Source organism: Argiope bruennichi, chromosome X2, assembly GCF_947563725.1.
Source record: "Argiope bruennichi chromosome X2, qqArgBrue1.1, whole genome shotgun sequence".
In the NCBI taxonomy this organism is placed as follows: Eukaryota; Metazoa; Arthropoda; class Arachnida; order Araneae; family Araneidae; genus Argiope; species Argiope bruennichi.
This window is the reverse complement of record NC_079163.1, coordinates 52,723,007-52,739,870: the sequence shown is the minus strand read 5'-3', so window position 1 is coordinate 52,739,870 and position 16,864 is coordinate 52,723,007. Positions and strand designations below refer to the sequence as shown.

Here is a 16,864-nt window from a genome sequence, read left to right as displayed (position 1 = left end):
AACCGATAGAATATAAGCTCTGCATAGATTCTATGAATACATATCTCGCATAATTTTGAATTCAATGAAATTAAAATTTATTGCATTTTACATGAATCTGTTTGCTACATTTATTTTTCAATCTTGCAATTGAAATGGTGATAAAGTTATCTATTTTAATATATGCATTTCGGGATAATACATTTTTTTTCTTATTTATTTTCTTTTTCGGAAGCAAAATAATAATAATAAAAAAATTATCTTGGACACTTCTTTCCTTCCTCATTTTGATCATATGCATTTCAAAATGTAGGCTAATATGCAACATAAAAATAACTAAAGGGTGAAATTTATTTCAAAATACGAACAATTTTCATGAATTCCAGCTGCAAACTTATAGATATTTATCTCAATATTTAATTACAAATATTAAGATATGATTTCATATATAGCCTAGTACGAAAAAGAGACCTAAGATATTTTAGAGATTTGAATTTCTCTCTGAATATATACAATTTATTTATGTAAATGGTGTAGAAAAAAAGATGTATTGAGCTTTGGACCAATAATCGCTTTTTTCTGAAATTCTACATCTGCCCAAAGGGTTTGAAACTACGATAAGTTACATTACTCTTTCGCTTTTATTTAAAGTCTCGCAATCTGATTTTGAACCTGCTCAAATGTAAAATTTGATGCCATGATTCATTGCAAGCGTAACTGCGCTTTGTCCAACATTACTTTCTGAGACAACATCATTTTCTTCATACTAAGTGTTGTGCATTAGATTCTGAAATTAAATTTCTGCATTGTGATCATGTATTGACTATTTTGAGACTCGATTAGTATTCTATTATTTCAGTCAATAATTATTCTGCAGAAACTTGCAGAATCATGAGTCAAAATTGTTAAATGAATCAGAAGTTGTAAAATTATGGTATTATCAACATCATAGTTAAACAGTAAAGCAAAACTATAAAAGTCACATTTTTCGTTTAGAACCTACATAAAAAAAAGTCTTCAGCAGCTTACAAAAACTTATTTTATTAATTACTTGCCGACTTTGATGGCGAGTTGGTTTATCAGGTTTAAGGATTGTTAGAATTTTCAACTAAGTATTTTCCATAACTATTTCTTAAGGATTTCTTCAACAAAATATTTTTAAACTTAAAATTTTGATGAACCATACTATTCCATAATCCATACTATTTTAGAATCTTATGATGCATTTGCTGTCCATTTCCCTAATTTTCTGTCTTTATATTCATACATCCAATTATATAAGAAAGATCGTCAATACTTTAAAACGGGTGTATTTAAAAAACGTTTTACTAGTGCTTAGTTTTTAATTACTACAACGAAAAAATTCGTTGATTAATCTTCATTACTACAACAACAAAAAATTGTTAATTAACCTTAAATACTGTAACAGAAAAATTCGTTAATTAATTTTAATTACTACTACAAAAATTTTATAAAAGAACACTTTCTACTGAAACCTATTCAACATGAGAAAGGATCCAATCTCCATATCATGACTACAAAAAAAAAAGGATAAAAATATTAGTAGCAAGAAAGCAATTTGACTTTCTCTTGAAAAAATTAATTATATTAATGTAAAATACGCTTTAAATATTTTTAAATAGCAAAAATTAATCATCATGATAACTGACAAAATTGAAAATTTTTTAAAAAATAGATATGGAAATTAATTTTGTGTCGTAATATTTTCGGATTTTATCGGGGGAAAAAAACCGTCCAAAATTTCGTTGAATTTTTAACTAATCAAAATAATAATTAAACTTTTTTAATAAATTGCTGCGAAGTACCAATTTCCACTCTTCAAAGTACACATCAGCCAAGTTCCGTAGCTCTTGATCAAACAGTCAGGTGTATAAAGTGCCAACATCCAGACAATTTTCTTTATTATTATCCGAGATACGCCATGTCCACTCTGATCGTTGCCCAATAACTAATTGCCGAACATTTAAAGAGAGGCATATGATTGCAGTTAGAAAAATATTTCAATTTTTCAAATTAATAAATATATTTCTGAAAAAATTGCGAATTCTGCATTTTTATACAGTCCCCCAATCCTGTTAGTTATATTTAGTAAAATAGTTTTGAGATTCTGACATTTTAAACAAAAAAAAAATAGATTAAGTTCCACGCTTCTGCGACTAATACTAACCTATATATTGAACTTCCATTCTCTCAGTTTTAGCCTTTTTTTTAATGTCCGCCTCGATAAAGGCCCGCTAGTCTTCACTCCAGGTTTTCTAACATTTATTTTAACGTTACAATCTTATATAAAACATTTACCTTCTATTTTACTAATATTTCTTTTTAAAAACTTCTTTTATCAAAAAAAAAAAAGTCCATTCTTTGAAATATTGAATTTATTCAAAATTCAGTACACTTATAAAAATTAATTTACATTTTTACATATTTATGTTTTTTGACATATTCGGTATTAGAAAATAAATACTAATTATTATTTTAATTCTCAAATTCGATCATTATTTTTATATAATTTTGAGTGATTGGATTTATGATACAACCGCTTTCTTTTTGAAAAGGTGTCCCTACTAATAAAACCACAATTTATAGCCGCGGCCAGATAGAAAAGACAAAATTTTAGCTCACATCTTACACCACAAGCATCGACTTAACATTTGTGTAAGGGCGTTTCACATATAACGCCGATTAAGAATGTAGAAGCGCAGATCTGATCCCTAATCCAGGATTTGCTGCCTCCGAAGCCGAAACTCACTACCCCTTGGTCAATACCATTATCTTTACGGTCAAATGATTGGACGATATATATTAGGAATATAACTTTTTAAAGTAAATATTATATTGGGGATGGAAATTAAGTTGATTCTCACTTTTTTAAAATTCATTAAGGTAGGAATTTAATTATTATTTTTATTAGTTTCAAAAGTTTTATGAATTCATATTGGAACAACAGAACAACACGATGTCAAAACGGGAGGAATCATCTAATTAAATAGTTACAAAGACAAATCAGTTAAGGGGTTAAATTACCTGAAGCTAAATAGACATATATGTTTTTGACAGCCACCTCGATCTATATACGCTTACTCATTACTATTATGAAATATGAAATTGCCCTTTGCATTTAAATGACAGTAAAGTCAAGAAGCATGGGAACAATCAAAGACGAATGACTCGGAACGTAATGTTTCATAAACGCTTTTCATCAAAACTCAAATAAACAAATATCGCGCCTTTGCGTGCCACGGAAGATTATAGAAGAAACAACAATGACCACCTGCCCCAGAGACTACTTACTTTCTCCCTTCCCTCCTCAGTCTCGGAAACTAAACAAGTTAAATACTTCCGTACTTCTTATGCTTCCTCCCATTTATTTGAAAGCAGAGAACTCCTCTAAAGGACCATGGGTGTTATCGAGGTGTTAAAGGGGTTTAAAATATCGTTTGGCGAGGGGGGGGGAGGAAAGAAAGTTCGATGCGAAGAAAAATGGAGCGAGTGACCACGTGAGTGATGCTGAGAGCACGGCGACGTGGGTCGGCTACCCTGATAGGTGGCTGCGGTTAGCCCTTAATGAGCGTTGAGACTCGGGTTAATTGGTCTCCTTGGCAACGCTTAGAGGAGAGAAATGGGTCTGCCGTATTTGGCAACAAATCGCCCATTAGCCTGACGAATAATCGGGACGCCCAACATAAATAATCGCCCCCCCTTTAATAACGCGTTAATGAAATAATTAAGTGTTTGTTTTTCGCCGCTTTGTGATCCAATTTTTATAGGCATGTTATATCCTTAAACGTTTTCGTTTGTGTAGTGTTCCCCGCCTTTATCTGTTTGTCAATATTCGCGGAAAGAAACCGCTTTCGAGAAAATGATTCCGGTAATTAAGGGCTCGGATAAATGGGAAGATATATTTATTTAAATAAGTAGGCATTCAAAAATACGCACTCGGAGTGAATGAAGAAAGCGAAGTAATTAATTTCCAGAAAGAGTGCATACCTTCTAATGATGAATCGAGGCCTGTGCAAATAGTATGCAACTTTTATATATTGGATGATGTGCCCTTAAATAACTTTGTTCTTCTGTCTTGCGAGTGCTGTTCGAGGCTCTATTTTATTATTGTGAATGAAGACGGGGTGTGATTTGATTTGTAACGATTCGGATCCGCAGGTTTTTAAGCCCCCATTTAATTTGAAACATCGCAAACATCCAGATTAAATAAATGAATTTCTGTTAATCTTCAATAATTAATCTTGATCCTAATCGGATATCAAATTCTTTTCCGAAATTTTATTCGAATAGGGGTGTACTTTTTCGTTTTCAATTAAGTGCTGAAAATGTCAACGCCTATGCTGCTCTTAAATAATGAAAATTAATGTTTATGTACGCAGAATTCATTTTCTGAGATTCTCTTTCTACATTTACAGGTATTCATTTCTTTTAATTGATTTTGTGATTATTAAATTTTCGCGTTTAATGCCAGAAGCGTAGTAAAATTTATGAGTTAAAGGTCATTTTATTTTAAAACGTTTTCAAAAATCAAGTAATAAGATTCTCCCAATCCATACTGACAGGAGAATTGTAAGAAATGGAAAATATTAATATGATCTGATGAATAAAGTCTAGCATTAAAAAAAGGTTCTTAGAAAAAAGTCAATTAAATTGCTCTATTACTCATTTTTAATAAGCGCAAGTAAAAATTAATTAAATTAAAAGAACAGGGCTGAAAATTAAAACGAATCGCTTAGCCGAAAAGTAGCTATTTAAAATTATTGACGCAATTGTGTTTCAAGAGTGGGGATGGAAAACAATATTTAAATTAATAAATTACATCTGATTTTCACTAGAAATATGTATTTCAAATTATTTTTCGAATTCAGTAATCAGGATTTTATTAAAAAAAAAGCTTTGAGACTATGTATAATTAATTTATTAATTAAGTTGAAGTAATGAATTGCCAAGTAGCGCTCACCGAAAATTAAAAGGTATAATTCTGAATAATTAAATTGTGTGATTGAGGAGATTTTTATGCTTTATCTTTTCCCTTTTATACTATCAAGAGAACTTGAAGGCGTTTATCAGATGGAAAATGATTAATTTCTCTCGAATTACATTACTAGCATCTGTGTAATCACAATTCAATTAAACCGTTCTAATTTAAATTTACTTTTCAATTGAATCGATAGCATCTTAAACATGAATCAATCACATATTCACAAAACAAATTAATTTTAATTTCTATCGGTTAAAATATATAGTCTTGTGAATTTGCATTAATATTTGAGAAAGTCTACGCTTGCGTGTTTAGTTATAGAATTTATTACGCTGATTATTTTCTGGATATTTTTGTTGAAAACTCCACGATGAAAGGTTAGCATAGGTCTATAATGTTTTAACAAAATATCTGTTAAAATATTTTATATTAATTAAAGCAATTTAGTACTTTTTAATGAATCTTTATTTATTAGTAAAGATTCATTAAAAAATGTAATATGCGAATTACCAATGTTTTATCTTCTAGATTTTTGCATCTATATTTTTATTTCCTTTAATGACATCACACTCTTAATTTCATTTAATTTGACATTTTGCCACAGATGTAGAGTGGTCAATTCAGGTGTAATTCTCGTCATCTGGTAACGTTTCAAAATTACCAGGTCTGTCCCAAAATAGTTCCACTGCTGATTCAAAATGGGACGTTAATATAACTAAACAACTTGATTTGAATATTTGGCTGTCATCTCATTGGGAAGCTACGTCATGGCTACGCTTTTTGGCATATCTTATGATTTTAAATCGCATTCAAGGAAGGAGAAAAAAAAAACTTAAGTTTTCTCCCATTCTTTAAATTTCCACTCCACATTAGTATGAAATTTTTTAACTCGTGATCAGATGCAACTTTCACCGTGCCCGCTTATATTTCCAACCTTCCAATATCATTGAAATTCAAAGCTTTAAAGTTTAGAAATGAAAACTGATGCTACATCAGTAGAAGCTTTCATCTTATAATCCAAATAATTGATTCAATCCCTGTTTTGAAAGCTATACTAGTACACATTTGGAATTGTTCTTGTAATTTTGAATTGTAGTTAAATGACGAGAAAAGTTAAAAATCTCAAAAAATTGGTTTGAACCTCTCATCATTACATTCCCAGGTCATCAAAACTCTCTTAAGACACGGCTCTGAAATTGCATACGGTTATTATTTAAAAATCTTAATAAGTATTTCTTAACCACTGTCTTTTTGCAATTAGACTCAATTCTCCAGATATGTACCATTTTGATGCAACGCGAGTGCTATTTTGCGATGAACCTCTTCATTTGGTATTGTGGAAAGACGACCCATGAGCCATCACCCCCCCCCCCTGTCTAAATTTCCCTCCGTTTCAGTGGAAGGAAGGGGGGGGGAGTCTTTTTGACTTTTTACAAATTAATTTAGTTCACATCAAATCCAATACAGAGAGGGTCTTTGGAGTAACCTAGAATCTTTAGGTCCAGAAACGGAAACTTTACCATTGGCCACCACGGCCGTTTATGGAATGCAAGGCTTTTATTAAGCTGACCACGGTCTAAGAATTTGGTTTTGAATGGGCGTTGTTTTATTATTTTTGAATATTACTTATTTTTTATATTATTTACTTATTTATATCACTTTCTTTTATATCATTTAGTTGTTTATTTTGCACTCCTGATTTATTGCATTTTATTAGTGACATACAGAAGTTAATTTTTTTAATGTATTAATTTAATGTTGTGCTAAAAAGTGGGTCTCTGTATATATAACTCCTTTTATGAATTTCTGAAAAATTTGAATGCTAGAAATCGCCATATTACCTTCTGTTTATTTTTGTCAGAACTGGTAACATCACATAACACCCAAACTATATAAAGTTGAAATATTGAAGCATTTCTTGATTAAGAAAAATTTATGAAAAAATTAATTGAAATTGATTTTTCCTGATAAAAAATGAAAAAAAAGGCTTAAATTCAATTCTTGTTTTTTCATTTAATTAATATTTATGAAAATATCAAATTTTAATGAATAGAAATCTTCGATTTGAAACTATTTCCCAAGCGTGTATTTATAATGTTCTTTAATAATTTTTTTAATTCTTAAAAATTTATTGTAGCATAAATATAATTAATGTTATCTTCTTAAAAATAGCAAAACTAAGTCCATTCATGTTGACGTATTAAGTGTGCTACGCCAATTTATATTTTGAATCCATTGCGCATGTAGCAATTAAAAACGCTTACATGACATCACTTTAAATAGATAAATTTCAATGCCATGCATTGCTATGTTTGTTTTGTAACTTTGAGAGCTAATCATGTGATCATCTGAAAAATGAGAAACAGATGATGATTTTTCGATTGTTTTTTAATTATGAACCGTCAGTCATAATTGATTTAAAAACTATTAGAGAGCGACGAACACATATATTCCTCATTCAGTTTATAATTTTTTTTCATTCATCTTTATCATTAAAAGAATCATCTTAATGAATCATATTCATCTTCATCATTCTTACTTTTGAGAATCACACTTGATCTCTCAACATAAGAATTTATTTTCCGAGCCACATTTTTAGAAACTCTTTCTATTCCATTTCAGACTAAAAAGAAATTCTATGAGGAAGTTGAGCGACGAAGCTCCAATGTTTCTGTTTACACTCCTAAGGTAGGAAATTGGCATTTTTGTTACATAACAGACTACTAATTTTTTACAAAACTTTATTACTGTTTTTCTTTTAACGGTTATATAGTAACTTTCATAACAGCTGTTAATATCTATAGCTTAAGAATATATCTTTAAAAATGTAAATTTTGGAATTTTTACTTAATTCCATTTTCAGCAAACACTTGGCGCTAGTTTTATTTTATTTCTAGAAAGGTTTCACATATAAAATACTCCTTTTTTCAACTAATTTTCTGAAATATGTATAAAAATATTTTGTTGATGAACAAGCTTTAAATAAATTTTCCTTTGCATATCCCATATGATTTATTTTGTAATTTATTTAGGGCTTAAACATGTTTTCTCCTGTAAATAACTAACTTACTGATGAAATTTCTGTAATCCTCACTGGGCTTTGTTTCACGCCAAGCTAAAAAAAATATTTTTGTCTGCTAAACACTATTATTTTGGTTTACAGCAATGTTTGCCGAGGATACTTAGATTTAAAAAAAAAAAAAAAAAAAAAAAAAGGATGAACAAAAATTATTTTACGAAAGTTTTTTTAAATATAAATAACGCTGAGAGATTTATTATTTTGTCTTCCTAATTGTTTTTTTAATGTTAAACAAGGAGAAACATTTTTCAAAGGATCAAACTTTTAATTGGAGGCTTCAATTTATAAACAAAAGCATATGCCAAAGAATATTTTTTTGCTCTCCATCTTGGATTATTCCTTTTTTTTAATGGACGCCATATTTGTACAATATTTATCCGTAATACAAAAAAGTCTTGTTTAAATACAGATAGAAAGCAAAAACTTCGAAAACTAATCAGATTCATTCATTAAATTAAAGACAAATCACAACAATAGAATAAAAAACAGCTTTCAAAGTTATTTCAGTTAATCTAAAGTTATGGATGATTTTAAACTTGCTTTGGAATGTTATGCATTACAATTATACTTAATAAAATGTTCATTGAGTGAAAATTTTAGAATAATTCTTTGAAACAAATCATTGAATAAATAAACTAACTTCATTTGTGTGATATGATTAAGGATACTCCATATTTTTCAGAAGAAACAACTTGGTCTAATTCTTTAATTCTGCTTGATATGTCAAACTATACTGATTTTAAACCACATTAAACATGTTTCTACCATAGAATTTTTTAGACAAAAATCCTAAGATTTGCAACGAATTTCTTCAAGAGTCTTGCATATGGACCAAGCGTAACCGAACTCCAAAATAAAATCTCGCCTTATATTGGATCCTGTCTTCGAAAATCCCCGTAATTTCCATCCACAAGCGGAATAGTACGCAAACGATGACTGTCAATTATCTCTGCACAGAATTACTTTCAATTATCACCAATGGCGGAATAATAAGTTTCTCGAACGATATTTACTTACCTCGCTATCTGTCACATTATCTATGGTCACTTACGCCGTAACGATGCACTCTATCTCCCTGGCAAGAATATAATCGAGGGACGATAGTTGAATGTCATCATGTGCGGATTATTCCGCGTAAAAATGCAAATGGAATAAAAGTTGATAAGTGGACACTTAACTTTCATTACAAATCTACATTTTCTGAAATATTTCATTTCACAAAAATATTGTCTTCATGAATTAATGCTGATTCTCATTAAATCCATCTTAAATCGCCTTTAAACGTGTTTATGTTTTCATGATACTGATCTTTTTCTCAAAAGCAACTTGCATGATCTTAAACTCATGACTCCCTATGCATTTTTCTTGCGTCATTTCTCTGGGAAGTATTCTTCACTTTGATAGAAAAAAATTTCCGGGGTTCGAATGTGTATTTTCTGAGCCTGAATTTTAATAAGAAATTTATAAATAAATATCCCTCATGCAGAGCAATTAAGCAGACTCTTTCAACTTATTCATGTAACCTTAAAAATTATAATTTAAATTCCCCGTAATTATGTCAATGAGTACCTAGATTCTTAGAATTCTCAAGATTCCGCAATTTTTACATTCACTGATCATTGCATAATAGTATTAAATTTTTTTTCTGCTGTTAACAAAAATAATTAAAAATAAAACATAAAACAAAATTTTCGGAACATAAAAAGCAAATGCAAGAAGAAGTTGCTTTTTCGTATTACTAAGAAATGTTTGGGTACGATAGTAAGGCATTCAAATCAAGCATATTATAAATTTGCTAAGCATATTTTGTTGTAAAAATTTGCCATCTGTATTGGTAAAAGACTCTTTTAGCCCACAATGAACAATTGCAAGCTATAAATTAAAAGCTTTCTGATCAAGTATGGAAGATACTATCAAATGCAAAATTTAATGTCTATTAGAAATTACATTTCTGAGTCTCTAATGAACTGGTATATTACTTCAACGATATGCGCTTTGAAATCTTAGAAAAAAATAGCATGATATTTTGAGGATAAAATACCTTACAAATTTTTCTCACAGAAATAAAATCACATGCAATGATTTCTATTTCTACGAGCTTTATAATGGGTAAAGGAAATGCTTGAACTATCTCATCAATTTTTCAAAAATCATTTTGTTATGTCTCTATTCAAGAAGAGCTCATTTCTAACGTGATCTCTACCGCAGAGGATGCTCCCATTTTATCACATAATAAATTGTTTCATAGATTGTATAAATCTTTTTATAATAAATATAATAAATTGAAACAATAAGCATAGTCTGCAATAATTGCAATACAATAAGGTACAGTTTGCAAAAGTGAGTCCAAAAATCGCAAGAATGTATTAAATTTTTGAACGGACATATTATATCCATACATGTAATTTTAATTTTTGTACATGTGTATTTCAGTACAAGCTAACAACTGAAAATTAAACTTTTATTTTCATAATAATTTTTCAATTGGTTTAAGTTTCAATATTTTAAAACGAGTTATAAATTTTTCAGTTTATTTTCGACTACTTTTATTTGTGAATCGGTATTATTGAAACAAAGTTTGGTTTCAGTAACATTCAAATAATTAATATTTAATAGTTTTTTTCTGAAATAACTCAGCTTCTATAACATTAAAATGAAAACTATTTGTTCGTGAAGTACTGTGAAACGCAAGTATATTTTATATTCATCGATTTCTATCTTTTCGAAAGTTAATTTATATGAGTACTTTTCCAATCAATTTTATGATGGATATTTTTTTTCTATGATGAAACATCTGCCAAAAACGTTTTTGGATGTATGTTTATTTAGAAAAAAAAATCAGTTTTTCTCTATGTTTGATTAGGGGGAAAAATCTTTTTCATGTCATTTATGACACTGATTGTAAATGTAAAGTAAATCTATTAATAGTTCTGAATTAATTAGGATTTCTAAGGCTTTTAAAATTTAAATTTTGATGAATGATTACCCAAACAAGAATTCTTCCGTATTTGGAAATCGCACACTTTTCATGTTAATTCAAGCAAAATTATCCCACTTTGGAGCTAAGCTGACCAGTGTATCTGAATGACCAACCTTAATACTAACACGGGTGTTGAGATTTATTAAAAAGCAAACGCCCCTTGGCCCTATCCTCGCCAAATCCCGCATGAGACATGCCGCATCATCAGAATGGGGCCAACACAACTTCCCAATTTCTATACCCTTCGAAGAAACGAGAGCCTGTTTTCTTTCCCGATGACTTTTCATTCACGTACTCATGCCGCCCCACCCCCAGAGAAGGACGATTTTCAGTATAAAATTTACATAAGCATTTACCAATTATGAAATATATGTACATAAGTAACCGACGAAATTAACTTCCTCGCAGAGCCATCCGGGCAAACATAAAGGTGTTTCCTTCTATGCTGCATTTAGTGGCTGTATGGCCACTGCAGAGTAAAGGCCATTTGGAGCGCTTATTTAGTGGTTCCACATCATAAAATGAATTGTGTGGCTGCCATAGAAGTGACATCAATAATTTGTCTTACATAACTTACTGCGGCAGTAGAAGAGTAGAGAATTTGTTTATATGGCGATTTTTCATTCTCGTACTCTCGATCATATAACTGCAAAGGGTATTGATATTTTAAAATACATTAACAATATGTTATTAGCAAATGGTTTGAAACATACTTTTAAATTTCAAGGATATCTTTTTTCATTAAATTTAATTTAACATTGAAGGACACAATCTATCTTAATCAACATAAGTGCTGAGAAAAAATTTCAGCTTCAAGATTAATAGCATGTTCCTACAATTTATATAATTCATTGTACTTTTAAACATTTAATTGCCACTAACTATTCAAGCGCTTTTCAGATAGGTAACATCAAAAACAACCAACACGAATATCTACTATAATAACTTGATTTAAATTTTTATTTTACCATCTAATGTTAATGGTTATTCGTCAGATTTGCTGACATTAGCCTTATTTTTATTACATTTTCATTGCGGGTTAATGCATGTGGTTTCCTGTTGTCCGATGTTAAGAGTAGTCTTAGTCTTAACAGTCTAGTTAACCGTAGTTAGTCTTAAGTCTAGCTTAACAGCGGGCAACAGGAACAGGATTCTAATCGCCATAGTTCAGAGAATTGTTCGAAAGGTTATTGAACATTCACCTTAGATTTTAAATTAAAGACTTGAAAACAATTTCATTCTTTGTTCTCGTTTGTTTTAGGGATATATATTCCCTTTTAATAAGATTAAGACATTAAGATTTTTTAAGCATTCCTGGTATTTAGAATTTCCAGAAGGAATTTTGAAACAATGAAATTTGCTTACTTAACTAAAGTTCTAACGAATTTTTTAAATGAATACAATATTGTATGATAAAAAATAGAAATTACCTCGAAAACAAATCGTAAGAGTACCAACTCGTTGTTTTCAGTATTTGATTGATTCGTTGTAAACAACATCGTCTTCAAACCTTGATATCTTTCCTTTGTGACAATATTTGCGCTTTGATTACGATAAGTACTTTTATGGTGTACAAAGTGAGATAAAAGGGAAAAAACAACACATTATTTAAGATTGTAATGTAAACTTTATACTATTTTTTTCTCAAAATAAGGAATGAATTTTACAGCAAATAATCAGAATTGCAATCAATATTTCATTTTTTATCTTTCTTTGTTAAAAAGATCACACTAAACTCGTTCTTCCTTATTTTAATACATTGGTCAATTTTCTTTGTTCTTGTGTTCTTGCATAATTTTTTTGAATCAGACTTTGGATAGAGACAGATGGAAAGTAAGTCAAATTATTCAGTGTGCCCACATGAAAGGTATAAGCAAATTCCAAATCAAAGATAGGAATATCAATGGCATACTATTCCAACTTTTTTGCTTTACATATTTCTGGATACTAATGATTTTTCTGCGTCAGACTTGAAAAAGGGAAAGATGGAAAGGTACGTCAACAATATTCAGTGTGTCCAGTATGAGCATGGAAACAAACTTCAAAACAACCAATACGAATATCAATTGCATGTTCCTGCAACTCATTTTTATTGACTTATTGATTGACTTGTTTGAGTTGTTTTTGTAAGACTTGAGACAAGATGAGATGGAAAGGCACATCGTATGCTCTGCAGAAAAATAGAAAAAGATTTCAAAATAAGTAATACGAATATCATTTATATTCTTCTGTAACTCTCTTGTGCTTTCTGGATTCTTATGATGTTTATGCGTCAGATTTGAAACCAGGAAATATAGAAAGTTACACCAGATTATTCAGTGTGTATACCAGAAATGTGGGCACACACAATTCAAAACAAATTATAGATGCATTCAGTTACATCTTCTCAAACTCATTTGTTTTGCACATTGCTGATACTCGCGACTTTTCCGCGTTAGGCTTGAGTGAAGGAAAGATACGTCAAAATATTTAGCGCGTCCAGCAGAAAAGTGGGAACAGACTGCAAAACAAACTGTAAGAATATCAATTAAATGCTTTCACAACTGAACTCATTCTTTATTAAACGGTCATCGATTTTACGCCTTCCTCTGAGACTACAGCCGTGCCCTGCACATTTCCGATACTTAGCCTTTTCCGAGCGCGATGGAAGATAAAGGGAGGGAAAAAATGATAATCATAAAAGCGAACTTTCCTTCTTCCGCACGATTTTTGCAGCGGTCGGAATTAATGAATGTGAGGTAGAGAGGACAAGAAGACGTCAGGGGCATTAAAATTTGATGACGAGAAATTATGTCTGTTTTCTGGATGAGGTGGGGCTCGTAGCTAATGGCTCGGATTTGTCGCGCTCCGAGGAAGAGGAATTAATAGTCTCAAGACACGGGACTAGAGGATAGCAGTTGATCATCTTTCCCCTTGGAGCCATACGTCATTCGGCCCACTTACACAAAGCATGGGACCAGAAAAAAAATGTATGGGTAAATTGGGGTGATATTACTGAGAGAATAAGGTTTCATTATCCGAATTTCTTAAGATCAGTAAAAAAAGGAATACGTATAGGATTATGGGGCTCCCACCTTTTTTTTTTCTTCTTGGAAACAATACAGCTGGGACAGGAAAGTCGTTTGTCCCATTTTCTTCAAGAATTTATATTTTAACAAACTGCAAGAAAACTTATATTACTTTTAAGTCGTAACGTCCGAGCTCGTAAGTGTTCTGTTATGGCCGAAGTAATCGACTTTTATGTAGCAATTTTTTTTGTAACATTTTATTTTGGATGAACATTAGATTGGATTTATGTCGAAGGGCGTAGACCTAGAATAAATTTGGATAGTGACTTTAAACTGACTTTTTTATCCTTTCGATGCTTTGAATCATTAGATAATACAGGACGGGTTAATATGTCCACAGAATTAATCTCATGCGTTTGTTACTTGTTATATGACTTTTGAAGACTATTCCATCTGGAATATATGTACGAAAATTTCATCAAATCTAAATCTGAAAGGTTTTAAATTTTGAATGCTTTTGAGTAAAATCGACTCTGAAACATAATAGGATATAAATATTTTTTTAAAAAAATTATCTCTTATACTGGAAATGGCAAGTGGGGTTTTAGTAATTTTTTGAATTTATATAAAAAATATTCAATATTATAAAAATTAAATGCTCTTTGGAGTGTTAAATGGAATAATGTCTTAATATAAAGAATTTTTATGGGCAAATTGTAATTTTCAAACATGAATTTTTATTGAACTGTAAATGTAGAAAATGCAAAGTTATGAATGCTGTAAAAATTGAATCCATTTATTTAAATTAATTATTTTATTGCCAAATTTATTAAGGCTATAAAAAGAAATCTGTTTTGCTTTATCTCTAATATTCCACTCTTTAAAAGAAATCATATTTTCAATGTAATCTTTATAATGTATATGAAAAACAAAGAAAAGTTATTTAAACTAAATCAAGAATTTTTGCTTCTTGTATTAAAATTCTTTAATATTATACAGGATATTATTTAAAAAAAAAATCAGTATATCCACTTTTATCTAATAGTTACGCCTTTTTTCTTTTTTCATGCTTTTTTTCTCTGGATTTGAATGAAACAATGGTTATAAATCGAGATTGTTCCATCTTACTCTCTCTCTTAATATATATATATAATATGATAAGTAATTTTAAAAAAATCAAACATTTTGATACCGCTCAGCTTGAGCGAAAGGTATATTTTTATATTTTTTTTAACTGAATACAATCGAATTTCCATTTAACGAAGTCTCATTGCCACACTTAAAAACTTCGTGATAAAGAAAATTCGTCAAATGGAAATTTATAATTTAAATTATAAAAACTAAAAAAGAAACAGACTGAAGCTTACTTATCCACTGTATTGAATTTAACATATGCCGTAAACTAAAAAAAAACTCCTAATTTTTTTAGGCTTATTTTTAAAAAAACACGCACACACTTTTCATAAACATTTCCCGCTTTTTCATCGCGTAACTTTAAAAAGGGGGACTAGAGGGACTTTAAAAAATAAATTCCGTAATTGCAAGTCATTGACTGGTTAATGAATTGCTCCAAATTTATAATTATTAGATGAAAATAAAATTCATAATTATGATAGTAAAAATAAATTAAAAATATAACTGTGCTAAAAAGGATAAGCTTTTTTTTATCATTTATTATGTTCATTTTATTAGATTGCTTTAAATTGTATTGATTTTTAATCAGAATAAAATAAACCATTACCAACTCATTTTTTTATTATTTAGAACGTAAACGCCCTTTTTTAATTCTTGGTTATCATGGCAACCCTAATAATAGAACAAGGATGTAAGACCACGGCAGTCTATTGAATAAATTTTGTGGAACGTCGACAAATGAGTAGTCACAAAACACTGCAGAATGAAAAAAAAGGGGAAAAAAGGGAAAAAAATTAAAGAAAGAAACACCTACGTTATAGAGAAATTGCTTTTCGTGTTGTAGGAAGAGTAAATAGCATGCAAAATGTCATTAAAGACATGGTTCAATAGAAAATATCGTTAAAGCGAAGACTTCATGAAATGAATTTTTGTTGATTGAAGACTACTATATATTATTTTTGAAACGGTGATTAAACATTTCATGGTTATAAAAATATATACAATAAAATGAATCTGAATTTTTGGGGTTAAATACATTTTTCTTGAACATCTGACTCGCTGAATAGATATTATATACTTTTAGTGCGTATTTATAATAATCCGCGCGACAAATTTCATGAGTTCTTTTTAAAACTTTTCATCTTTTCGTGGTCTGAAAAAGTCGCCAAGGTGTAGAATCCCTTCCTAGGGTATTAGTGTGGCAACCCTTTCCCCACTCGCGCGCGTCTCACTATTAAATTAGAGAATTAAAATAAAATAAACTTTGAATCAAGAGAGAAAAAAACTAGCCATCTGACTCGTAACTCTTCACTGAAAGGGTTGAGAGAAAAGTTTCTTCTGCTCGAGTTATTTTACTGGCTCTCGCAGATAAAATCTTGAGATCGCCGCGAAAGGAAGAAGTCTTAATTATATTGTTACTGTAGAGCTTGAAAGAGTGCTTATTTATTTCAGCTTCTACATGAAATGTGTTTATTTATTTTAATGTTGAGTATTAAGAGAATTAGTTTTCCTTAATGCCTACCTTTATAGCAAATAAACCCTCTGCATGGAAAAACAAATATTGCTTCATTCTTGTCTTTGATGAATGATTTTATGTTGTTGGAAATAATCCATTGTAATAAATACAATCATAACCATTTTTTTTCCTGGAAAAATTGGCCTTTCATGGAATAACTCAATAT

General features: G+C 30.0%; 1 protein-coding gene across 1 annotated transcript in view; it reads left to right on the top strand.

The window, feature by feature from the left end:
• Positions 1-16,864, top strand: part of LOC129960408 (forkhead box protein P1-like) — a 308,702-nt gene that overhangs the window by 133,666 nt on the left and 158,172 nt on the right. The window contains exon 3 of the mRNA XM_056073826.1: positions 7,604-7,669. Within this exon, the coding sequence (XP_055929801.1) occupies positions 7,604-7,669 (66 nt within the window). The remainder of the gene's footprint in view (positions 1-7,603; positions 7,670-16,864) is intronic.